The sequence below is a fragment of the Cuculus canorus genome, chromosome 1 (assembly GCF_017976375.1).
Source record: "Cuculus canorus isolate bCucCan1 chromosome 1, bCucCan1.pri, whole genome shotgun sequence".
NCBI classification, from domain to species: Eukaryota; Metazoa; Chordata; class Aves; order Cuculiformes; family Cuculidae; genus Cuculus; species Cuculus canorus.
Window position 1 is genome coordinate 28,133,576 of NC_071401.1, and position 25,800 is coordinate 28,159,375.

Below are 25,800 nucleotides of genomic sequence, written 5' to 3' on the forward strand. Positions count from 1 at the left end.
CAGGAAAGACAAGTGATACAAACGAAAACAATTGCTTGCCACCAACAGACTGGTGTCTAGCCGGTGCCCAAGCAGCCATCCCCAGGCCAGCTTTCTCCCTAGTTTATATGCTGAGCAAGAAGTCATCCCTTTGGACAGTTGGGGTCAGCTGTCCCAGCTGTGTCCCCTCTTAATTTCACGTTCATCCCCAGCCTCCTCACTGGTGGGGCGATGTGAGAAGCAGAAAAGGCCTTGAGTCTGTGTAAGCACTGCTCAGTGATAACTATAACATCCCTGTCTTCAGCACAAGTCCAAACATAGCCCCAGACAAGCTACTATGAAGAAAATTAACCCTACCCCAGCCAAAACTGATGCAGGCGGATAAATTGCACAAAAATTGAAACAAGTACTTACCATTCACTACTGACTCCTGAATTTTATTTGATTTCTTTTTTTTTCTAAAATAAAAGATTGTGAGGGAAGCATCTTTTTTTTTTTTTTTCCTGGTACAGTCACAGATGTGTGGGTCCTTTGCTTCCCCCTGCTGACACCCTGAAAAGGCGCAGGGTGGGCTGTGGCTCCAGCCAAACGTGGGAGTTGGGAAACTAATGAGGATGGGCTCTGTCGGCAAGCGTTCCCACATCCCAGAGTTCTGCCTCCGAGAGGTGTGCAAGCAGGTGGCCGGAAGGGATAAGAGTATCTGAGCCTCCCTGTGCTCCACCACCTGCAGGCAGGATCCCGGGGAGCTGAGCGTGGCATTGGGGTCCCACCAGAAAGGACTCTCCCCGCCAGCATTCACTGAAGGTTGGATTTTGCAGTTCCTGTGCCCGGTCTCCCACGTGCACAGGTGAACAGATTTGGCACCCACAGCTCTCTCAGGTAAGAGGGATTTGCTGGGAAGTTAATGATGTGCTGGGATAAAAACCAGTGTGGGGTTTTGTGGTTTGTTAGGAAGAAATCAGCTCTGGAAGTAGACTTTGCTCTGAATATTTTAGCAAAATAAAAAATAAACCATTCCCTGTAGCAGGCTTTAGAGGTCTTGCTGCTCCACATGCACCTACTGTGTCCCAGCAGTCAGGAGCAGTTCAGTGGGAACTGGGGTCTTAGGAAGCCCCAACAACTCTGCCTGCTGTGTTCATCGTTACAGAGCAGGGCACTTGAGGCTGGGAGAGGACAGAGCTCAGTTCGAGCAGACTGAAAGGCATAGGACACAAGTGGAGGTGGCTCTTGTTTGGGCTGATATATGGTGGGGACAGCGCGGAACTGCATCTCAGCTTTGCTGTGGGTTAAGAAGGCACCAGTCAGTCAGTGCTCCTCTTCTGACTCTTGTCACCTTGACATTTAAGGTGAGAATAATGGCTAGGAAAATAGTTCAAAGCTAAAATCGGCTGAAATAACGAACCCGAATGGAGGATCTGTGCTACAGAGACTCACCACTGCTGCTTGTCAGGGACAAGGAAAGTTACAAGAACGTGGGACACAGCATAAATGCCAAGCGGGCAGCAGTCAGCACTCTGGGGCAGACCTGCCCACCAGCCACTGGCAGAGAAGACAGGGGATGTGCTGGACAGGCTGGGGGAGGCACAGGGATTCTGCAGCTCTGCTGTGCTTGGGTTGCAACCTGCCACCCTGAAAAGTGGCTGTGTAGAGAGTCCTCAGCCTGCTGCAAGGGGCTCAGAAACTTGTCTTTCCCTCGCTGGCCCTTATAACACAAGAGCAGGTCTCTCAGCTTTGGAGAAAGACCCCAGGGAAGGAATAATGGGAAGATGTCCAGAAGATGGCTTTGGTCTTTCACTTTTTTTTTTTTTTTTTTTTTTTTTTTTGAGTTGTAGTTGTTCTCAACTCACCAGCAAACCAGGAATGGGCACTGTTTGGCAGGACATCTGCCCTGCCTTTGCATGCCACCAGCCCTCATGCTGCACCACTCCCAGTTTCCTATGAGTTTCAGCGATAATTTCCCTGTCACAACTGGGCAACAAAAGCATTCCCCAGCTGCTGAATTTTACTTTGGCATTCTCATGCATTGGCACACAGGAAAATATTCATCTTTAACACCCATGGCAGCTTCTGCAGAATCACTGAAGGTCTGGGGGAAAGGGGCGACACATACTTATGCAGCAAACATAGAGACTTCTCTGAGAGATTTGTCAGTCCTGTAGGAGTCAACACCAGTGTCTGAGGAAGGACTGAAAGTATCACCTGGAGGTCGTGTGTGTTGTGTCCTGTGTGAACACGTTTTTTGTGCAGCCATCACAAACCTGCTTTCCTTATCTCACTTGTTAAAACTGCACCCACAGAGCTCTCTGATTCAGAGCTATTTCTGGGCTCCACCACTAGATGGTGAAATGCTCCCAGATACTCAGTCCTTCTTCAGTTTGCCTTTTTTCCTTTAGTGTAAAATAACTGTGAATTTAGACAAAACATATGTTTTATCCTCTGCTTATGGAATACAGCATTCTCAGCTACGCACAATTCTGCTCAAGATAATTTGGTATTCAAACAATTATTAATATGGCATTGTTTTTTTAACAAAGTTTTTGTAAAAATTAGTGCTATAAAAGTAATTATAGTCATCAACATTTACATAAAGTTTAACACTACCGATCTCTGCATAATTTAGGACATATTTATCAACAACCAATGGCGTACCCAAAATGAATCCCTGTTTGTGCACTTTCTAGGAACAAATCTGCACCAAAAATCTTAAAGTTAGAAATGAGTATGCAATTTGGTTGTGGAACGTATCAGTTTCCCTTCCTCCTTCCTGTTTTCTCTGAGCATGCAACAGTGCTCATTTCCTTCCTTAAGATATTTGTTAATAGCTGCAACTCAAAGGCACAGTACCTGCTCTTCTGAAGAAGGTTTGGTGGCCAGGACGAGGAGTACACACTCCCCAGAGGTCAGGCGCTCATACATAATCTCCATTCCATTCCATTCCATTCCATTCCATTCCATTCCATTCCATTCCATTCCATTCCATCATTTGGCATTGACAGAGATGTTCACTGGGATTTGCAAGGCTAATTACAGCAGTTGCATCCACCCATCAAATGAGATTTGTGTCATAGTATGAAGATAAGAGCTAGAGAATGAGGGTTAAAATTCATGAGACATCTGATGTAATGATAAACACTAGAAAACTGGATATATACGTTAGTGGTTGGCTGCTACACACAGGTGTCTCAGCATGGGTTACTGACATAGTAAGATACCCATGAAAGCCCATCCCTGCCATGTGCTTGGCTGCTCATCAACAGGTAACACAAAACCTGTCTCTATTTCTATTACTGCCATCACCGCCAGGAAATAAAAACTACAACACCAACGTGCAAGGAGCAAACCCCATCCCATTCCTCATGGCAGCAGAGGCTCCTGTGCTGCTGCAGCTCACGGCTTCCTGGGCTCTCAGGAGGCAACCAGCTCTACTCAGAGACATCTGATATGGTCTGGACATATTTGCTACGTAGTACAAGTCTGTCCTTATCTTCAATACATAACAGGGACTGTGGGGTCCCTGTGAGGATTTGGAGCAAGTTAGGTTCTGCATTGCATGATGAGAAATCCCACTAGGGTAGGTTTCTTGTTGCTTAGAATAGAATGAGGCTAAGCTTAAAATATTGCTCTTTAAGCATTAGGAAATTTGAAGAGGCTAATTTGAGACGTGCAGAAATGCAGCTTTCCCCATCCCAGCCAACCTTCATCTATTACACAATTGTTATTGGTGTTGAACCTGGCCAAAAGCTGAGGCTTGGAGCATGTTTGTGTGCGTCTGTGTAGGCAAGAGCAGTCTCCCATGAACGCTGCATGCTTCTTAACTGTCTGGTGCTGTCTGACGCCGCGGATGCCTAGCTGCTTGCTCATCCCTCACCCCACCTCATAAAAATTCTTTTTCACAAAGAGCTACTTTCTAATCCAGCTACTTTTTTTTATCAAAGCCATCTTGTTCTGGATTCCGTGTGGTTTGCAGTTTTTATTCTATATTCCTCTTCAGAATCCTCCTCAATCTTAAAACTATTTTAAGCCTCTTTCCTCCTCTTTTCTTTAATTCATTTTTGCTTGCTAAATAATTTTTGCGGAGGTTTGTGTAGTGAACTTTACGAGCTTTACTGGATTCTCTCATAACAGTTAGATACACTTTGTCCTGCTCTAACCGCAGTCAAAGTCAAGATAGAATATTTTATAGTTTTCAAGGAGACAGTATTAATATCTCTCCCCCAGCCATCCTGTGACCCTGAAGCTCTAGCATCACCAGCTGGCAAGCCCAAAGCTGCTGGAAAGCATTCCTGACTCTGGGTATGCCACATGCTGATGGCTACTGTCTGTATTTGTGGATGCTTTGGGGTTTTTTAGGGAATAGTGAAAGCTTACTGAAGTGTGTGAGTGATTGCGAGCCAAGATACTTAGTTAAAAGGCACTTTTCCTAACCATATTAATTTCTGTATCCCCAGAGACACCTCAAAAGGCATTTCACAATGACTGCCGGCCTGGAGAAAGCCTGCCACCGCTGCATATCTAAAATTGCCAGCAATGGTAAGGCGATTCTGGTAACAATTGTTTGCTGTACTTGAACAGCCCTGTAGCTAAGCCAGGTATATAAAGAACTCATTCCTTCTTAGGTAATTCTTCTTGCTGATGGAACACACAAAAGTAGCTGCATCCCAATAGCATCCCAACCTTTCCCCTATAGCAGACTAGTATAAATTTCAAACAAACACCCTCAAGTACCTAAATACGAGCTGCAACAGAACCTAAGTGATGTAATGGGTTTGTCTCCTGTTTCTAATGGTACCTTACAGCAGAAATACCTGCAGGGAAACCCACTTGGTAAAGAGCAGCACCAATTCCACCAGGAGCAATTCCTGCAAAGCAAAACTGCTGTCAGCCTGTGTATTGACGCAAGGACGTGAGATAGAGGACACGGTATGGTCGGGAATAGCTGTCTTCCACCCAAAGCCATTTGGGGCAGGGTCTTCTTCCCTCTGCTTGCCTGTCCTCTGGCACAAGAGCCCACGCAGGCGTGGGCAGCCCCATAAGTGGCCACATGTTGTGAGTAGGAAGCATCAGTGAGTTGAACAGAGGTTTTCATGTGATGGTCTGTTCTCATTCAGGCTTTGAATCAAATGGTTTGTCCCACTCAGAGGGGAAGAGGCCGAGCAGGGTAGCAAACCAATGGTTCTCGGGCTGGGTGAACAGGCTGATTCCTACTCTCCAAGGGACAATGGGGCAAAAAGATGACCTGGGCTAGGGGTCATGCAAGCTGCATGGAGAGGCACAGGAGGAATTGGCTTCAGGGAAAGGTTTTTGTGAGACCTAGGAAGCAGTGCCATTGGCAGAAGGTTAAAATCCGAGCGTTTTAAAGCAGCTTATTCCCATAAACTGCATTTCCTTTTCACTCCAACTTGTGAGTGTCTTCTGCTTTCACTTTTAGGCAGCAGAAATTTCTAATTACACTCAAGTATGAGAAGAAACCCCTTTGACCACTCATCATAATTGATACTTCACCCACAGTAATTGCTGCATTTCCCAGTCCAGGGCTGTTGTCTTGGGATCTTTCATATTCCTGCTTTTGGAATATGCCAAAGCCAGGGGGACAGACAGCCCTGGTTTGGGTTCAAACCAAGCTCACTCACAGGAATCTGGCACAGGAAGGGAAGGAGAGGACAATTTCTGGCCCACTTGTTTGTACTCATCATTACCTCAGGTGAAGGAGGGATGGGGATTGATGAACACCAAAGGGTGCAGAGCATGCAGCCCTCTCATTAAACCCTGAAGAGTCCCCGGGAGTGGGGTCAGGCTGGTATGGGGTCTGTTGCACCCCACAGAAAGGACATACAGGGGGTATTTGGGCCCGTTGGTGAATTTCACAATAAAAAAGGCAAAAGGTGTATTTCCTCTGATTTTAATTCCTACCAGTTATGAGTAAAATGTCATCGTTGGTACTAACTGCATCTGGGACTTTAACAGTGACAGAGAAAACAAATGATCTTTCTGAAATTTTTTTGAAAGAAAGGAATTATTTCTGATCTCATCTATGCTCTAACACCAGGAGCACTCTCTCGGGTACCCACGAAAATACTCATGAGTAAGGCAACTCAGAAATACCATTTCAGGAAACCCATTATCTTTAGGTTTTCATTACATTTAAGTTCAAAATCACCTCAGCTTTAGCTATGGATCAGTTAGTGCATCCAAAATTGATTTTCTGTTCATTAAAATGCAAACACTCCTGAAGTGCAGTGACACTTAATTTCACCTTTTCTCATCATCTTGTGTATATTTTTGAAAGAGCATTTCAGCACAGCCCCACATTTGTATCTATGGTCTCCTGGTAGTTAAATTACTCAGAAGAGTCAACCTACCTGTGCAGCATCATTTAAATTCCTTTAATTCTTGGTAGAGAAATTTAAGTATAGAACATAAGGGCAACCTTTAATTAACTTACCAAAAAAAAAGAAAACTAATCCACCATCCTGGTTCTATTGCAAATCAAACTAGTAGGGTTTTTATGCCATGCCTAAACCTTGTTTTAAAAGTACATCTGGAAATCAGTCACAAGGAGGCAAATCCAGAACACGGACCATGGCATAATTGTAGTTAGACTAACTAGAGGCACGGCATAAAATTTAGACAAGCAACTCTGTAATATTTGCTGACCCCCAAAGCACATACATCTACATCTACAAATACATTTACAGCTGCATTTACATCTACATCCTCCCCGTCCTGAAGATTTCCACCTCCTTATTCTACAGCACTACTGATGAGAGCGGTGTTGTTGGTGTCAGCGGTGGAACCTGGAATTTAAATTTCAAGTGGCTTAATTGGGTAACAAAATACTGTTTAACAGTAATACAATGTCGTCTGAGCAAACGGTGACAGCATGCAACAAACCTGGTGGCCCTGATCTTGGATTCAGTCTGCAGGTCAGTTCTATAAGAATTCCCCTGCCTCTTGTGGTGGCTTTGCACTGGGAGTGAAGACCTCCATGGGAATGGCTGTTCCTTATACTGAATCCTCCAGCTGCTAAGTATCTAGTTTGGTCAAGGGATTAAATTGCCCCAGGGTTGGTATTCCTGCCATTTGTCCCAATCCTCCATCAATATTCTATCAATATATTTCCTTGCTATGGCACTTAGGCCAATGGATGGAGCAATCTCTGTTTCTGCTCAAGTTCATCTCAAGTCTCTGCTTTCATAGCTCTTTGTATCACTCACAGGTCCTTTTTTGAGTGCTCAGACCCTGCTGCTATTTTCTCTTATTTGGCTGTTGGCTAGCCAAGCTGGACAGTTTTAAGTCTTTTCCTCCAGCGTTAGTTCATTCAGGTCTTTTCTGCACATCACAACCGATGTGGTGACATTTTCTTGACACTCAAAACCCCAGAAAGACATGCAGTATCCACAGCCACAGACTCGTTCCCAGTTTGTAGAACATATGACCTTGCTGGAGGTGGTTCCCCAGAGAGATCCAGAGACTCGCTTTGCCACTGCAGAACACCCCACACGGCATCCTTGCTTTCCTCCACATCCTTATAAATACTGCAGGGAATTCCTGGAGATAGTGTGAAGGAATAAAACATGGATGAAAATATCCACTACGCATCTGCACTTCAGCCTGTTGTACCAGCAGTGCCTGTGCTGCTGTACAGCACACTGTGACACTGCTTGCTAAGCCATTCCACTACCGTCTGCATCTGCCTCAGGGCACGATCACTCCTGGGGCTGAGCCAACTCGAATCTGCTCACATTCACACTGCTGAGAGTGTGTACTCTTCACAGCAGTGTTCCCATGAGGCCTATGAAGGGAGTACTGTGAGTTTATACCCAGAGTTTTGGTCCTCAGCTTACTCCTGCAGATTGCTCCTGGGATAATTGCAGAATTTGTTTCAAAGCTGGTAGCATCTCATTTAAAAAAAAATAAAAATCCTTTTTTATCAGGAACCTGACAGGCTATAGAACAAACAGCATTTTGGAGGGATGGTAATGTACACAACACTTCATTTATTACTGTATTTATTATCAGAGAGCTTGTCACACACTCTACTGAGTAAGTTGCACTACAGTCATATTAGCATACTACCTAAGAAGAGTGTGTAGGTTGAGATTTACACTCATAAACCACTTCTGAAAATCCCATGAGGATTCTTCTTACCTGAAGAGAAAGAAACTTTTCTCCATCTGCAAAGTAAACAGGGACAACCTGAGCAGATTTGAAACTTCCAAGCGCAGCAAAATAAAGTCTGAGGAGCCCACGGGCAAATTGGTGTTGCTTCCCATACTGCCTCCAGATATGTCCCACACAGCAGAGGACAGCTCATTTTCTGCGTGCCCTGAGGGCAGGCACACAACTGTGAATGGAAAACAAGGGAGTAGCAGAGAGAGGGGAGGAAAGCTGCATGCAGAGGCATGGCTATGGGAGATGTAATGGCTCAGGCATCAGACAGAAGAGACATCGTGAGGTAGAGCCATAATGTTAACAGTGAATTCAAGTTCGTTTACTTCTGTGGAGAGATTCTGGCAGGAGTAACTCAGCTAAAGAGCAGATTTATATCAGCTGACTCTCCTGCTGGGCAGGAGATACAAAATCTGCACACACTGATCTGACTTTTGTGCCTACAGATTTTAAGGAATGCGAGATACACAGCCACTTGCTCTCTTCTTCTGCTGCTGTGATGCCAGACATGAGCTCTTCCTTTCACCCATTTTCTGGCACATTAGGACTCACTTGCTAACGCCTCCTGAAGCAGGACTTTACCAGTGCCACACCGCACACTCTCCTGGTGGTACAGAGGAGGGGGCTCTCTTGCCTGATGCCCTGACACCAGCTTTGCCAAGCAGATGCCCTTCTGAGCCATGCCCAGAAATACTTCCCTCACCCTGTTGTGGTTCTGGAGACTACCAGCACTTTTTTCTACTTTGTCTAGGAATGGATCCAGGGGCTTCTGTGACCAACCTGTGAGGCAATATCATTGATTTTAAAATTTCACAAACCCCACGTGTGAACCCACACAGATAACAGCATCCTCTCTGCAGAGCTGTGCTACCCTGCGGCAAACAGCATTTTCTTGAGCAAATTGTCTTCAGACCAGAAAGGGGCAGCACAATCCAGATAAATCCAGGCAGAGCGTACGTGTGTCCTGACTCAGAAGCATTTCTGTGAAAACCCCACACGTTTCGGGGAGAACAGTCTTTAGTGCTGCTAGAGGCACTGAGAGCGGCTGCGGAGCCCTGCCAGTTGTGCAGTCAATTGTTGAGAGTCTCACTTTGTTAAACATGGATCTGGAATCCTTCCCAGACTACGCATCTGCCCCTCCAATTCAAAACCTAAGAGGCTGTAGCTGAATGGGGAGATAATGAGTAAATACATTCCCAGCAACTGTTTTGGGAGGGGAATTAATGAACCATTATCTTTTTCTCTTGAGCTCCTAACTCCTATTTCTCTCCTCCAAAATCAAGCTATTGGGTAGATGCTAGACACAAGCAAATACAGGCACCTGTGTGCTAGATGTGCAGCTCCATGTATACAAGGGCCCCTCCGAGCCTTCTGCAGAGCTTACTGCAACATCCTTCCAAGGAGTCAGCCAGACCACGTGCTACACAATTAAGAAATTACACGATGCCTCCTCCTACCAGGCTCCTGAGTACTTGCCCATGCAGCAAAGGCAGAAACAGGAGACAGCTACAAAAGCACAAGCAGAGGGGTGACACTGCTCCAAGATCTGTCCCGTGATGATAGGACTTCTAGAAACACCAGGCAGCCAATGCAACTCCTGCAGACCAGAACTGCACTTATTTGGATATCAGATAAATGAGTTGCACAGGCTGTGGTCACTATTTGCAGGTGATGTTCACCGGTGTTTTAGAAGCCCAACTCAGCTACAGTAACACTGCTTCCAAATATGAAAATAATAGCCTAGATAATATAAGAGCAAGAGGATCTAGGATGAAATGTGGCATGCGGTGAAAAGGCAGGCTCTAGGCTGAGTTGCTCTAATGAGAGGCTGTCAGCATATGAAAGAGCTTAGTCAAGTGTAGGACACTATTCAAGCAGAGGAAGAATTTCTCTACTGTGCAGCATTCAAGAGATAGGCGAGCCTGAGCAAAAATGTGTGTGTGAGAGAGAGAGACCAGCCGACGGGGAAAGGAGGAGGGGGAGGTACAAAGGAACAGAAGTGCTTTCTTCAGCTCAAAATATCTTCAGTCTCTAGCAATTCATAGGGATAATAAACATGCTGCTTCTGAGAAAGAAAGATGTTTCTCAAGCACTGAAGTGTAAGATCCTCGTTCTCTGCAGAGAAAACAGAAGCAGCATGTGGGGGATGGTGTGTACCCATGAAAAGTGTCTGCAAGTCAGAAAGCCTGGTGATCTGTCCTGAATTTTGATGCTGCTCCGATGTCCTCTGTCTGAGTTTCTTCTTCTGTAAAATGGAGGCAATGATATTTCCCTTTTTCCTCAAGGCACCCTGAGGGTGATGTTTTGGCAGTGCTGCAGAGCTTCCCAGAGTGGCACTGTGCGCAGGGTGCTGGCAGTGTCCTTGCTCCTGCGTGGTGAGGAGGATGCCATTTGCCTTGCAGAAGCTGCAGTTCATGGGAGTGGGGAAAAATGTGACGTGGTTTCCTTGAGGAAGGGCTGGTCCCAAACCAACCCCAAATGCTTGCTTCAAGATTTTTTTCATAAGCCTCCAAGGAGACATCCTACTCCTTTTCTTATCCATGCCCTTCTCATCCCTTCAGTAATCTACGCCCACCTCCACTTACTGTCCTTTTGCCTCCTTGAGGCACCTACTTTCAGACCGAGCCATTTGCAGAAGCACTCTACAGAGATGCTCACAACAGAATGTCCTCATTATATTTTACCCTCATTTTGCAGGGCAGCATTTCACTTTAATATTGCCAAGTGCTCATGATTAGACACAGAGGTGACAGCTCTTGTAAGACAGGCTGATCACAATGCTCTTGATGTTATTATTTCTTGCTTTCTGCAAAGGTAAGTATTCATCCTCTGCAGCACGAGGCTGTGCTGGGAAAATGTCAGGGCTCGAACACACCAGCAGTTCTCTGGGGAGTAACTAAGCACCTCAGGTCTACTTATCTGCAGGAACAGTCTAGGTGCATCCCCAAGAGCATCCTTCCATGCAGCGTAAGCTCATCTATCCCAGTGACAAGTCCCACCCCTTGCAGTGGGGCTGTTTCCTTTGTGTTTGTGAGCTGAGCTGGGTCAGGGACTAAGAACAGCCAGAAACTATTCACATCTGCAATAAAGACAGTTTATTTAGCTATCAGTAAAATCTGAGCGGAATGGCATTAAAGCTGCTATTCACTTAGCAAACAGACACGGCTCATCAGTTGCCATGGATTAGCTGATGCAAAGTTACTTGTTACTGCGCAGTCACCTGCCAGTGCCTCTGGAGCTGAGGCAGGCTAAAGCAGCTGTGGTTGAGTCCTTACCCTAGCAATAAGACACCTAGAAGAAGTAGCAACAAGAACGGCTGTCTCTCATTGCTTTATTCCTGATACAAGTAATAACAATGTACAAATTAAAAAATGGAAGCTTGAGCTCTGGGAGGGTGTTAAAATATTTGCTGATCCCATCACCTCAAATGCTGCACCATAAACACAGTATTCCAACCCCACTTAGTGCACTGCATTTCTTGCCACGCAACTTTATAGATAAACAGCATCTGTAAAGCATTGGGTGGAACGCTGGTTTATAAACTTCAACCAGTCCCAATAACACTGTCTTTTCTCATTCACAGCATGCTTTATATTTGCGCTCCTCGCTTTCCTTGCCTTACCACTGTCCATGACTTTCACAGGTAAGCTGGCTACTAAAGCAATCTAAAAGTATAAACTTCCTGGCAAGTTAACACATATATCTGGTGGGAGAAAGGAGTTGGAAAGGATAAAGTTTCCAATTGTTAAACACTTGTGTTGGTATTTTAGCTTCAGACAGAAGCCCAGGCCACATGGCAGGGAGGAAGTAGTGCTTAAATTCTGACCCTATTTGCCTTAAATACCCCTCCAGTGTGTCTCATTTCAACAAAGGACAGGAGTCAGGCTACTTGGAGACTTTACCAAAACAGCTTTGTACCTCTCAAGGCTAGGGGTTTTTTAAATTTAACAGTAACTTGGAAATTTCTGGTTGTGCATTTGCCATTATTTCTTTTTACCATGAAGCTGCTGGCATGTTCTGAGCCTCAGACCTATTTTAACTCACTTTTTTTACTGGCATATTTACTTCAGTTCCATTGCTGCTTAGCCTACCAGCACCTGGCAAAGAGCTGTCAGTGTTTTGGCTCTGCCTGTGGGAGCAAGATCAGAATCCGACACATGAGGAGATTTCATTAATCAGTATCCCTCTGTATTAACAGCACTGCAAAAATCTTAGAAGCATAGGGCTGGAAGGGAAGGCTCATCTAGGCTGCTATTTCTACAGCTTTTTGAAAGTGAGATGTGTTTTTTGGCTGACCTGTCTCTGTATAACCACCCAAAGGCTGGATTTGTGAGTAGCATTTCAAGACCAAATATTTAAGAAAGGAAAGATAAATCCTTTGAGCTGCAGAATTTTATACATTTCTGAATTTTACAAGGCTCTTCTTTTCTTTCTTAAGCATCACCTTTTCCATACCATTAGCATAGGTTTAAAAAAAAACCAAAACAACAAACGGAGCATTTTCTAACACTGCATTTCTCCCTTTGGGCCTTTCACATCCCTCACAGACGCTGTGACCCCTTCTTGAGAAACATCAGTAGACCAAGCCCACCTCCGCTTTCAGACAGGCTCACATGCTCATGGCATCCCTGACAGATGTCTGACTTGCCCTTGCTCAAGGAAATTCCACAGCTTCCCAAGGAGCCTATTTCAGCATTTTATTGCTCTCACAGACAAAATATTTTTCCCCATATCCAGCCTAAATCTTCCCTGTTGCAAATTAAACAGATTACAGCCTGTCCTACCCACAGTGGTCACGAAGATAGATTGGTCACTGTCCTACTCAAGAGAACTTTTGAACTGTTTGAAGGTTGCTATTATAACGTCAATCTATCACCATTTTTTTTTCCCAGAGATCTCAAAAACCTGCTTCTTTCAACCTGACCTCACAGGTCATTGTTTCTGTAGCTTTTTTCTTTGTATTTTTGCCTCCCTCCTTTGGCCTCTAATTTTTCTTTCTCAAAAGCAAAAAAAAAAAAAGAAGGAAAAAAAGACAGAACACAGGACTCCAGCTGAGACCTGTGGAATGAGCAGAGCTGAAACATTGGTTCTTCTGTTTAACATGCAGGATTCCTGCAAACACACCTCCAAATGAAAGAATCGCGCTCTGCACCAACTCAATGGCTCCAGTTTAGTTCATGATGCGTTGTAAGCCCGGATGTTTTTTTGCAGTACTGCTCCCTATTGGATATTTCATTTCTTTGTATTTACATTGACGCTTTCTCTCTTACAAACAGTGTTCAGCTTTATCCACTGCCATCTCTCATATTTTGTATGTCTTTTTCCAGTGCATCCAGACCAATTTGAATGCTAAGTCATGTCCTCAAGGGCCCTCACAATCATTCCAGATGGGTGTCCTTGGGAAGTTGTTCACCTTCTCCATCATTATTCATGAACGATGGTGCAGGTGAAATCTACATGCAGATGCTGTGGGCAAGATGCATCCCACCTAGATTTGGACAGTACACATCTGTAACCAAGCTAAGTGCTGTATGTTGTCCTTGAAGGCAGTTAAGAGAAACAAGTGTTTCTGACAGCAAAAGTCCTATACCCTCTTTTAGGTGTCTGCACTGAGATGAGATGACTTTTAAGGGAGTCAGGATACCAAACCTGTTAGCAGGTATAGTTGGCCAAACCCACAAAATGTTCAGCTCAAGGTGGGTGCTGCTTCTTTTATCTGTGGCCTTCTAAGTACCAGTGATGACTGTGGTAGGATACTGATTAGGATGTCCTAATTAGGAATTAGGGAGTTCTAATGAGGGATTAAGGAGCAATTAGGAAGTAGGGAAAAGGAACTATTACATCTCAACACTTAGGCTCTTATGCTTAACCATGACTTAAAATTGCTATTTATACCTTAAGAAGATCTTAGCTTTAGCTTTTCCCTAGGCTGAATATACTTGAGCTGTGGAATGGCAGTGGGAAGGTATAGTTCGAAGTCTGGTACAGTGTGTATGCATACTAATAGCCAGCCCTTTGGAAAATAATACAGGGCTGGAATCTGACCACTTATAAGAAAACATTTCCCAGGAATATTTCATAATATCTTTAAGATGTGTGAGAAGTGGAAAGCGTGTGGTAAGATATTAGCCTGGAGCTCTGAGTAGCTGCTGCATCAGATAGAGAGCCCATTTTTTTCACAATTTACTAAAATTAAGAGATAATGTCACCATAATATAGTGGTGTCAGAGGATATTGGTTTCCTGCAGCTACATGTCTGCAAAATCATTTTTAGGAAAACGCAACATGAAGGAAAACGCAGATATTTATTATCAAGCAAACCTCTCTGATTTTCTGATACCATTCTGTTACCATGATCTCGGAGACTGTGGCATATATTTAAATATTAACAAACAAATTCTAATAATATTTGTTAACACTCAGAGATTAATAACTGGTAGCCCTGGTAATAATTACATGCTAACATTATACATTTTTAAAATTTGGTAGCACTGTAAATCACAGTATAAATCCAGATACTTGGAAAGGACTCAGCAAATTTTCCAGACTCCAGACTTGTGACATCACTTAAGCCATAGATTGTTTAGTAGCATTCTAAATTTTACTCGTAGAGATGATCCTTTCTTTTCCACTAAACACTCCAAAAATAAAGAAAGCTACAGAAGGAATATATAGTCTTTTTTTCTTTTTTTTTTGGTTTCCAGGACAGTGAAGGACTGTTCCAAACACATTTTTGTACATTGGCCAGACTACCTTTATACACACTGTTCCCCAGGGGTTGCTAAATCCTATTTGAAAGCTGGTGACATCATTTTCTCATTAGGCAGTCTAAATTTTCCCCTGTTCAAATTTATCCCAGTACTACTCCTCATGCTCATATCTACACCAAATAATTCCTCAACTCTCAAGTTCTCCCAACAGTTGTCTGAAATCTGTTCTCATACTCTGTACCTTTACATGGAAACCAATCTTGGTCTTTAGGGGTTGCTGTTAACACAATCTTCCCTTGCATTTCAGTCCTTCAGCCACTGTTTCAGTGAGTTTCCTCTGATTTACTGTTATGTTTTCTGATAAAATGGTGTCCAGAAACAATTACTTTGAGATAAACCCTCCGCAACACCTAGATCCTAGAAGCCCACAGTCTAAAGCCAGACTGAGGTCTGCACTAAGTGATAGTAGATGCAGTCTTCAACCAGGAACAACAGAAAATGGCCTGGCATGTTGTGTCCTCCACCTCCTGTTAGAGGAGAAGGTGGTGAGTGGGCACTGGACACTAGATTAGGCTTTCTATAGAGCAGCCCTCCTTTACTATGGGAGGCACTTCATATTTTCAGCTATCAGAGAAGAACAAAGCAGCTAAAATGAGGCCAGTGCTGTATTGGCTTTCATTCATCCTGACCTCTTATCTCATGGACACTCATGAGTCACAAGGACACTTACTAGAGATCCATCGTGGGCCATGACACAACACAACCCAAAACGATGTCCTTAGAGAAGTCCATATCCTGATCACTCACAGGTTCTCTTTCCACTTGGCTGGACTTTGTGTCCCGAACCCCACTGCAGTGCTGTTCTGTAGCCAAGAGGTAAAATGTGCAAGTACCTCTGCTTCCCCAAGCCTACCATCTCCTTTTTTCCTTTGGACATTATGCAAGCTGTTGGACATCCTTGCTGTGTCAAATCTTGCAAAGGTTGCTGATTTATTCATTTGGACTCATGCGCTGCTCTGTGTCATGGTCAGGTTTAATTACTCTTTGCTCTAAACCACAGACCACTGCCCTGCAGGGAGCATTACACAAGAAGCAGAGTTTTGATCTCTCATGGTCCACGCAATATTCCCTCATTAACAGCCAAAGGAAAACATATCTAGTGCACATGGGAAAGAAGAACTAGCAGTAGATGCTAGTAGTTCTGGTGTTCCCAAATAAATCAGGCACGCGTTGTGTGTGAATTGATTGGCATATGATGAGCATCCCTAAATTTTACTGTAACAAATATCAATGCCCATCTGTCAACAGTAAGTCTATATTTCCTATTCACCCATCGTGCTGTGGTTTTTGAGCTGCTACTGCATTAACCCTTTTCACCTTCTGTTTTGCTGTCATATCTGCCCGCAATATTCTCCCAAAACCCACAGAGTACCACTGCCTGTCATTCAATCCTTCCCAAAACTGACTGCTGTCATGTTACATATATGAAAGGACTCTATAATAGATTTTTCTGGAAAACGGAATCATAGCTTCATGAAAAAAAAAAGAATTATATGTTCTCTTGATTATGTTTCTCTGGCTTCAAATCAAATTCTCAGTAACACACTAGAAACAGCAATTGCCTAGGTTCCTAAACTGAAATATATTCCCTGAGATCCCTGGCCAGCTGCTTTTGTGTCAGGCTATTACAGGGCCAAAGAGTCTGGAAATCCAGGCAGCTGCTTTCTGAAAATTATATAATTCGTGGCGATTTCCCTGCTGCCCACCCCTGTAAAGTTGGAAGTCTGAGGAGGTCTTAGTGTTACGTAGTAGCAAAATGGACAAAAAATTACAGCTTTGCAATAGGGGACAAAAAAAGGAAAGAGTCCAAATCCATCTAAGTCCAGCCTTTTTCAATTATGGTAAGGTTGGTAATAAATACTTAGTGCAGAAGAATCCACTGGACTCCGCAGCCCTTATGCACAGCAGATCACAAAACACTGCCCTGTATCATATAACTAGCATAAAACCTATAGCAAGCAACCACAATCCAGAATACTGGTATTATGCTATGCAAAGAGTGCAGGAGAGTTTCAGGACATCAGCAATGTTCTGGACCAGCAATAGCAGTGGATTTGGTGGGCAAACTGACAAGCTGAAGAGGATTACAGCTACAGAAAAAGGTAACCTCACACACGCCCTCGTACTGCTGTCCTGATACCTCCTGTTCAGGGTAGTTCTGAATGTGTAGGCAAGATGCTCCACCTGAGGAATATTAAGCACTAAGAGCAGCACACGGCTTTTAGAATCTTGCATCTAGAGAACTTAAATTATTCAGAGAAAAGTCAAATTTTCTCCTTGAAAACTACTTACACAACAAGAACAAAACAGGTAATACTTTCTGTCCTCTGCAACTGACCAGTAGGAGCCCTGAAACATGGGATCAAACCCAATACAATTACAGCATAACGAACAGTTTAAAATTGACTAAAGATGCCACTGGGTAAGAAGCTTGGGCAGGAGACTCATGTCAGCTAACTTTAGATATCTACAGCAGGCTGTTTAGGTTCCTTGTACAGCTATGGAGAGAAAGAGGTGTTTTCAGGGCCCGACTCATCTGACCTATTTTAAATGCCTATCTTAGGATGAGATGAATTGAATTTTACAAGTGTCTATATCTCCCTATTGACTCGAAAGATAGTGTGGGAAACCAGAACAGATATGAATGCCTGCATTGCAGACATCTATATTTGGACAGATGAGTCTAACCACCGAAGACCTGTATCACAAGCTTCAGATTCTACTGCCAGCAATGTCCTTATACTGTCATACACTTGCTCCCCTAAAACATACCCAGGTTTCTTTTTCTACCAATAGATTTGAGGGTTGTCAGGATACCCAGCTCCATAACAACCAATGCTTTTAGCCTCCAGCAACCCAAACAGCCTGGAAACTTGAGCTTCTGTAGTTCCCTATCAGCTCTCTGGGAAATTAAAATGGTTCCAGGTGCTCCCATGGATGCTGGCTTCCAAGCTTCAAGGCATCTAACTCAGGAATATGCCATATTTACAGGAGCTAATAAGCAGCAAAAGGCCTGGGAGAAGTTTATCAGAATTCCTTCTTTATACAAATGGTTTTGATTTTCAATTAATTTTCTACTGCTGATGAAAATTTAATGTATGGCTAAGTCAATCATTTAACAAATGTCATTTAACAAATATGCCGTGGCTGAAGTTAATGACCTGTGTACCTGGCTCCAATCAGTAATACCAGAACAACAGTAACACTCATGTTACCTTTGCTCTCTCTCTTTCTTTTCCTGCCTTTCGCTTGTTCATGATCCTCACTCCTGTAGCAGGAGATGCAAACCTCCTTTAATTCAGCCCCTATTTGAATAGATGCTGGATACAAGTCTTGAGTCTAAGCACTACACTTCACTTACAGCATCTTTAGTTTTCACTGTACAGCTTGTTGCACTATTTGATCACTTGAGATAACAACCTTAATTTTTGCTGTTCAGGAATGAAGTTTTTGGAGGATTGCCCAGTTCAGCCGCTAATTCCATTATATCTGTTGGTGGGTGGCGTGATTGGCAGCTTAAAGGTAATGTGCCTTCTGTGTGTGAAAAATATTTTGTGTGACTAGATTTTGACTTGCTAGTTAAGACATAAAGATGGCTCCAGACAGCTATGTGCATGCAGTACTGAAGAGAACGTTCAAGACTGAACTATGCTTGTTCCAGCACCTAAAGCACTTGTCAGTCAAGGGAGATGCTAAAGAGTTCGCCATTCAGCATTGTCCCACACGGGGACTGTGGAGTGACTCTTCTACATCAGAGCATCCATGCTAGCATCTCTGCTGAGGGAAATGACTGCATAACATGGACGCCTCTGGTAAATGGGGTCCTATTTCCACAAGCAGTCCTCCAAGCCTGCCCGACCTTTCTCCTCTGTTTTCAAACACACAGGCTGGATAAGAAGTGGTTACTTTCCTGGGTTTGGGAATACTACAAAATTACAGATGTTTGTACAGAGTCCTTCACTAGTTCCATTTACACCAACTCTGACCTCGTCAGAAGCAATGACTACATAGCAGCATGACTTCCTTCTAGAATAAATACATCCTTGCATCACAGCAGAGCTTATTAATCAAGGCACAGCATTTTCTTATAACAGTTGTCTCTTTTCTTGTGATGGTGCTCACTTTTATCTTTGCTGAGCCAAAGTTTGGCTGCTTGACAGGTAGAGACACCCCCACATCCGTGTTACACCCTGGTGACTACAAAATTATAACTCTGCCTTGTCTCTAGGGTAAAGGATCACCCCGTTGTGACAGTCCCTTTGCAGACAGTGTTAACTGGCTGCTAGTGGGCACAAAGAAGCTTGTCACAACAGTTTGCAGAGCTACTTTAAGGCTTCTCAGCAGGATTAAGCCAAACTGGTTTTTTTGCTGTCCCAATGATATTGCTGCCAAAAGGAAGGATGAGAGGCAGAACTGAAGGAAAAGCTATGAAAGCGCACCACTGGGGCGTGAAGGGCTAAGAACAGCCGGTGCTGCTGCTGGAGGGAATGTCTGCACTGGCAGCATTGGCTGCCCTGCACAGCTAACCGGGGGCAGCAGTCCAGCGACCAGCCTACCTTCCCAGGAGTCCCACACCATCAGGGCAGACAGGGTAGACCTGACAGGTTGTGGCCCAATGTTTCAGTACAGGCAGCCTGTTCTTTGAAAGGGAACATCCTAGTGTCCAGTTTGGCATTGCTGTATATCGTAGGCAGCAGATGCTGCAGACAGGAGCTACCTACATTCTGCTTTGATAATGTTTCTAGTATCTTTTCTTTGCCAGAATCAAAAGAAGGGGGAAAGAGTATTCCTCTGCAGGTCTCTGCACCTCCTGCACTCTTTCACAGTGCTGATCAAACCACAGCACATCACTGGTATATGAATCATCCCTCCAAGGACCTTTGGCCAGTAAATAAGTAAATGCAGAAAAAAAAGAATGTATTTAATCTTGTTATAAGCAATTTGCTCTGCTATGAGTTCTACTGGCAGATACTTAGACATTTGATCACATCAGTGGACTTATCTGTACAATGAAAAGTTAATTTAATAACAGTTCAGAAAAGATTAAAGTGAAATTGAAAGGGAATCTTTGCACTAATGAATTGAAGCCTTCATCAAATATATTGACTATTTCTTAGCTATTTGAGGTTTTTCTCACCCTAAGTAAGACGGTAAATGGGTCAGTTATTATTCCTGCTGACATCAAGTAGTGGCTTGAATTTGGCTTCAGCTGACAGCAGGACTACCTGTTTTGCAGCATGGCAATATATTTGATCAGAATTTTATAGGCCTAACTCATGTATCATCTCACAGTGCTTGATCTGTCACCAAATTCCACCCGTCTCAATTCTGCCCTCTGTTATGTACAGGAAACCGCACTGACTTCACTGTACATATGCTTGACATTGGAGACTTAAAAGGTCAGAGAATGGGTCTAGGATCAAGTCTGAATGAATGCTGATCTGTGGTGGACATGATTTAACGGCAAGTCATTCTGGCCCAGATCTGTACACATCTGTAGGCTCCTCATCTGTTTCTTTACCACCCCCAGTCTTTTAAAAGGCAGTAGTAATCTACAGATGTTCACCAAGGCAACTGAACCATTCTTTCAGCATCCAGAAAGGCCTGCTAAATTCATGTCTTATGTGTATTCTGCAGCTACTAACAATGTAAGGAATTGCCAGAATTTGCTTCCATCACAACTTATTAAGGCATTATCATAAGAATTAAGTGCACTTCCCATGAACTAGTTAGATGCAAGTTGAGATCTATAAATCCACCTGGCCTCAAAGCCAATGCTCGTCTGCCATTCAATCCCACTCCCATTGCTGAGCTTGGTGAAGCTTGAGTATAGACTGCATGCTAAGCTCATCTCAAAGCTAATGAGCTGCACAGAGCTTCAGATCAAGCCATAGATCCCCATGCAGAAATTTCATACTCACTAGTCAGGTACGTTTATCCCTCCTGCATGTCACAAGCCTGCCTAAAATACATGTTCATCAGAGAAGAAGATGCTGTGCTGGTTTGAACAAGCCTAACAGTTTAAGTGTGCAGCTGGATATGAGACATCCAGTGGAAACACCATTTTTTTTTTTTTGCCTGTGTTGGTGCTGGGAGTTTCATCTCTGTTTAACACAAACTGGTACCAACATCTGTGCTAGAAAACAGCTGGTCTGGGGAACTAATATGTATTTATTTATAAATAATTGAATAGTTTTACAGGGAAGAGAACCTCTTCTCAGAATGTCCAGGTTCCTCTTGCTAAGCCTCACCTCCAGAAAATGGGGCACATGGACTAAAATCTGAGCTAGGCACAACATATACCCAAATGGGTTTTCCTCAGCCAGTGTTCTCACCATTAATCATTGAATAAAGGAGAAGGAAGTGTAAACCAAGGAGTGCTCTTTTGTCTCATTTCGAGCAGAAAATATGTAACTCTGGGAAAGAAAACATGGCTGAGAACCCATGCTTGAACAGTGTGTCCCTGCCCACAGCCACTTACAAATCCTCATCTGTTTTCACTCTTCGCGCTGAATTGCATTCCTGGTTGGCCAAGCCAGCTTCCCACTCAGCTAGTTTCTTCAAGTCTCTTTCCCAAAGGTACATCTCACTGAAAAAAAGGCTTGCATGGGAACCTGAGTACCTAGAAAGGCAAGTTGTAATTACAGTGGCTAGTGCTTTGAGTACTGGGCTAAGCGTTTCAGGTGTAGCAAGATAACACAGGTTTAACAATGTTTGGTCCAAATCCTTGTAGGGACTTGTGTATAACTCTCCTATAAAGCTACCAAAATTAAGAAATTCATTTAGGGGACAGAAATTTTAAAGCTTCTCTGCGCTGCAGCCAACCTACCTACCTACCTACTTTGTTGTAATCACTGCTGATGAGTTCTGCTGCATTTCCTTGTAGACCATGCCTTCCTAACCTCACGGTATCATGGTATTTCACCTATTTCTCTGCTAGTTTTGACTGAAGGCAGGAATGGAGCAGTCTGATAAAATGACACCTAATTGAAGAAAACTTAACAGAATCATTTCAAGTATCTGAAGCAATTTATTTGGGATTTAGGTTGAAGTCTACATTCTTCATAATTTGATTTAAGCTGATTCACCTATATGGCCATGGGAAACAAAGTTAGGAGAGACAAATCCACCCACCGCAAGGCAGAAACTACTTCTCTTTTTAGCAGTTACTCTAATCTGTTCTTAAAAGTCTCCAGTGTGGGAGCTGCTGCCATCTCCCCACACAATCTGTTCTCATGTCTTTCCACCCTTACCATTGGCAAGTTTTTTCCAGTGTCTGGCCTAAACGTCACTGGTGAACAAACTGTAGGGGGGGGGGGGGGGGAAAGCATTATTTTCCAGCAAGATTGGTGTCATTTGTGGTTCTTCAGCTTTCTTTTCCATGATTTTCCCACATTCAGTTTTAACTTGGCCCAAAGTCTGGCAGTGGCCAGAAGGTGTTCAGACCTTCCACAGCCAATTTACTTATTCCCTTTTCTCCCCTAATGCCTCCAGGTGACCCTCCTGCTGTATGACTCAACAAGGATGAGGCAACTGCTCTCGAAGTCTGTTGTGATTGATGATGATGACGATGATGAATATCCCTGGAGGCAGAATGCTCACAAGTACTACATCCATCTAACCCTCAGCCTTTTCCTCTTTCTCTGGTTCATTCTTGGGAACTACTGGGTTTTTTCTGTGTACCTGCCAAATTTCATCCCACCTTTCCATCAGCCTCAGGATTACTGTGACAAAACCCTGTATATTTTTGCTGTTGCTGTTCTCATTATTAGCCATACTATTCTCTTTCTCCTTATCTTTTGTAGTTGCTGCATATACTGTTTTTCCAGGCAAAGAGTCTCTTCTGAGGAAGACTAAGTGCCACATAAATAAAGCCCCAGGTGTTTGGGGAAGCATGTACAACAAAGAACAGGCAATAATTCACCCTTGTGTACATCTTTGTTGTACTATATGTATGTATGATAGCAGTCAAGTGAAAGAGGATATTGTAAAATACAGTACCAACTGGAAAAAAGCTAAGCTGGAATACAGCATAGTCAATGTAAAATTGCTGCTACAGATGCCAGGTGCACTCTTTAATTTCTACACCCCTTTTTTAACTCTTGGATAGTCTGTCTGGAGTAAGCTCTTGCAGATGGTGAGCTCCTCTAAAACCAGGTCCCCTTATGTTGTTTCAGCACAGTACATCTCTACCTAAAAAAGTAGCCATGTTGTCCTTCTCACTGGGATCTGAATATCTCTGTAGCCTTGCTGAGGTATTTTATTGTCCCTGCATTATAGATGGGGGAGCTGAGACAAAGAGGCAAAGGGCTGTATTCAAACCCTCTTGCATGGCACATGGACTTCAACAATAACTTAGATGCTCACTAGAGAGCTATTCAGGCCGTTGTTAGACCAGCCAGTAAGTACCTATGAAATAAATATGAGTATGTATTGTAAAAGGCAGCCTGAATTTAGCCCCCAGGTCTCTTCTGAACTTGGATTAGGAAGCATCTAAATCTAACTTTGGTGCTAAAACAGATAGTCCAAATATATCCATTTATATCAAATACATCCAAACTAAGCCAAGACCACACTGCAAGTCTTCTGCAGAACTGAGCTACTGAGCGAAAGATGAGTGCTTTAATCAGGGCTCAGCATTTCCCAGTCTGGGGAGACACTTCTTCTTTGCTTTTTGTATAGCAGTAACTTGTCAGTACCACACCAACACAAGGACAGTTGTCAAATGATTGTGATCAAGTTCACAGAAAAAAGCGACTATGTTGGTATTTTAAACAGAAAACACAATAATAAAACATGGGCAGGGATGGGAGAATTTCAGGCAGATATGTTCACTACAGCAGTTTCCTGGTTGTGGTGTGAGTGTATGTTTGATTTGTTCACCTTGGTGCTGTACATATGGAAATCTATACTTAATGGACAGAATTAATTGAAACAGCTTTTAAGTTAACAGTAGTGTCAGCTTCAAAAGCACCAGCATGCACAGAAACAATTGTTTTGTGACATGTAATGGAACAAACTCACAACTGGTCCTTATAGTTTGGTTTTTTTCATGTGTTGATGAATGCACTGTAAAAGTGCTCTTTTGGCTTCTGCTTTTATGCACTTCTGTCAATATGGTCAAAATGGAGAGGTTCCCCTCTATACAAGCATGCAGGTGGCCCCAGGCACAGGGACAGGATGTGTGTTTTGAGTATTTTTTTCTTTAAAAACCCACACCATTGAAATCTACATTTTAGAAAAAACATTTAGAAAAACATACATGAAGCCTGTGGGAGGGTGAGATCTGCAAAAGAACCTCAACAATATGCCATAGCTGAACAGGGACTGCTTAATCATCCTTCCTGGGACTGAGGCTGAACACACGTAACATCTGTGGAAACCACCCGACTTCAACCACGAACTCAGGGGGGTTGTCTCAGGGGACATTGTATAGATAACTAGGGGTGCATTTAGTCCCCAATGGTTTTAAGAATTGTTTGTTTCCAGAAAACTAATCTTAAAAAGAAGGTAGGATAAAGGGTACAATAATCTGACAAGAGGGCAGCATTAGTGTAGCATTCCCCTGCCTTGTAGCAGCCATTTAGAAGTAGTCACAGTCAGGCTGTCCCTCCTCAGAAATCCATAGAATAGAAATTATTAACACTGCTGTCTGACTTAGGTCGTGCCTAAGTTGTATGTAGGTTGGATGTGGGGATAAAGGGAAATCTGTCCTTCTATTCATGGACTTCAGGTTGTGTCTGGCAGAAATCTCAAGCTGTGTGTTCCCAAGAGCTCCTCCGCCCTACAATCTCCACTGCCTCTCTAAAGGTGCTACACATTTCTGAAACACAGCTGTTGCCAATGGTGAAATGCCAGAATTTCCACCCCAAATACTTCACTGGCTCAGCACTTGGGCTCCTGGATTTCAGTGTTCAGTTCTGAACTGATCTAAGAGTCTAACTGATTTTACATTCAATAGAGAGCATCTTTTATTCATTAAGACGCTGAAGTCTCTAAGAAATTTCCTATCAGCAGGTGTAACTCCATCCATCAGTCAGCTTTTTATCATTATACATTAACTTTATCCAAAAGTTTGGAACAAGCATGAAAAAGAAAGTTATACTCAGTTGATAATGCAAAAGAAATTTAACAAGAAAGTATCTACACACACTGCACCCATAGGACTTCCCTGTTCTTGCAAAATGCTGCTAGAATCATTCTTGATCACAAAGAATTAAGGGCTCATACTCCTGATTAAGTCTGAATTGATTCCCATGTCACTGTGCATCCAGTGACTTCGCAGCAAGTGATGATGTGTGTGCTCCTATCTGAGCAAATATGAGGTGATTTTAGTTCAGCCCAGAGAAGAGATGTAAGCTAAGTCACATCACCTTGCATTTTCTGTGTGCCTGTCTGAGCGTAGCTACAGCAGCTTAGCACATGTGTAATGATTTCTCAAACTTCAGCCACACAGTGGTAGGCCTGAGGTCTATGTCTCCCTCACAGCAGGATGAGGCTGGTCAATTCTCTACAGTCTACCATGGAGGCCTAGTTTTTCAGTAATAAGATCCCAGTGCATTCATTTACATCTTGAGAAAGTGCCGCTGAACCACAGTGCTAGTGTTTGGTACCTGCTTCGTACAAACACAAAACGATAGAGGAGGTATTAACAAAACAAAAGGCATTTGTGAAATATTTTGAAGTTACACACAGTAAATAAAAGCTTTTGTTAGAACTGTGAGAAGAAAATTATGAATTTATTGTGTTTACTTCTACCTGTGTACATGAATAAACTATGGCACATGCAAGTCTGAACACCGACACCTCCAAAATTGTCGAAGCCATCAATTCTGTATCCAGAGAGATCCAAGCATGCCTTCTACACTTCCACTGCTCCTGC

General features: G+C 43.3%; 1 protein-coding gene across 2 annotated transcripts; it reads left to right on the forward strand.

Moving 5' to 3' along the window:
• Positions 1-583: 583 nt before the first annotated feature.
• Positions 584-25,775, forward strand: TMEM272 (transmembrane protein 272). Of its 2 annotated transcripts, XM_054079734.1 has the most exons (5): positions 584-858; positions 4,428-4,509; positions 11,732-11,791; positions 18,358-18,440; positions 22,413-25,775. In XM_054079734.1, the coding sequence occupies exons 2-5, from the start codon at positions 4,452-4,454 to the stop codon at positions 22,773-22,775; spliced, it is 564 nt and encodes a 187-aa protein (XP_053935709.1). In that variant the 5' UTR covers positions 584-858; positions 4,428-4,451; the 3' UTR covers positions 22,776-25,775. The 2 variants fall into 2 exon arrangements, with proteins under 2 accessions (XP_053935709.1, XP_053935716.1); XM_054079741.1 differs by lacking the exon at positions 4,428-4,509.
• Positions 25,776-25,800: the final 25 nt, after the last annotated feature.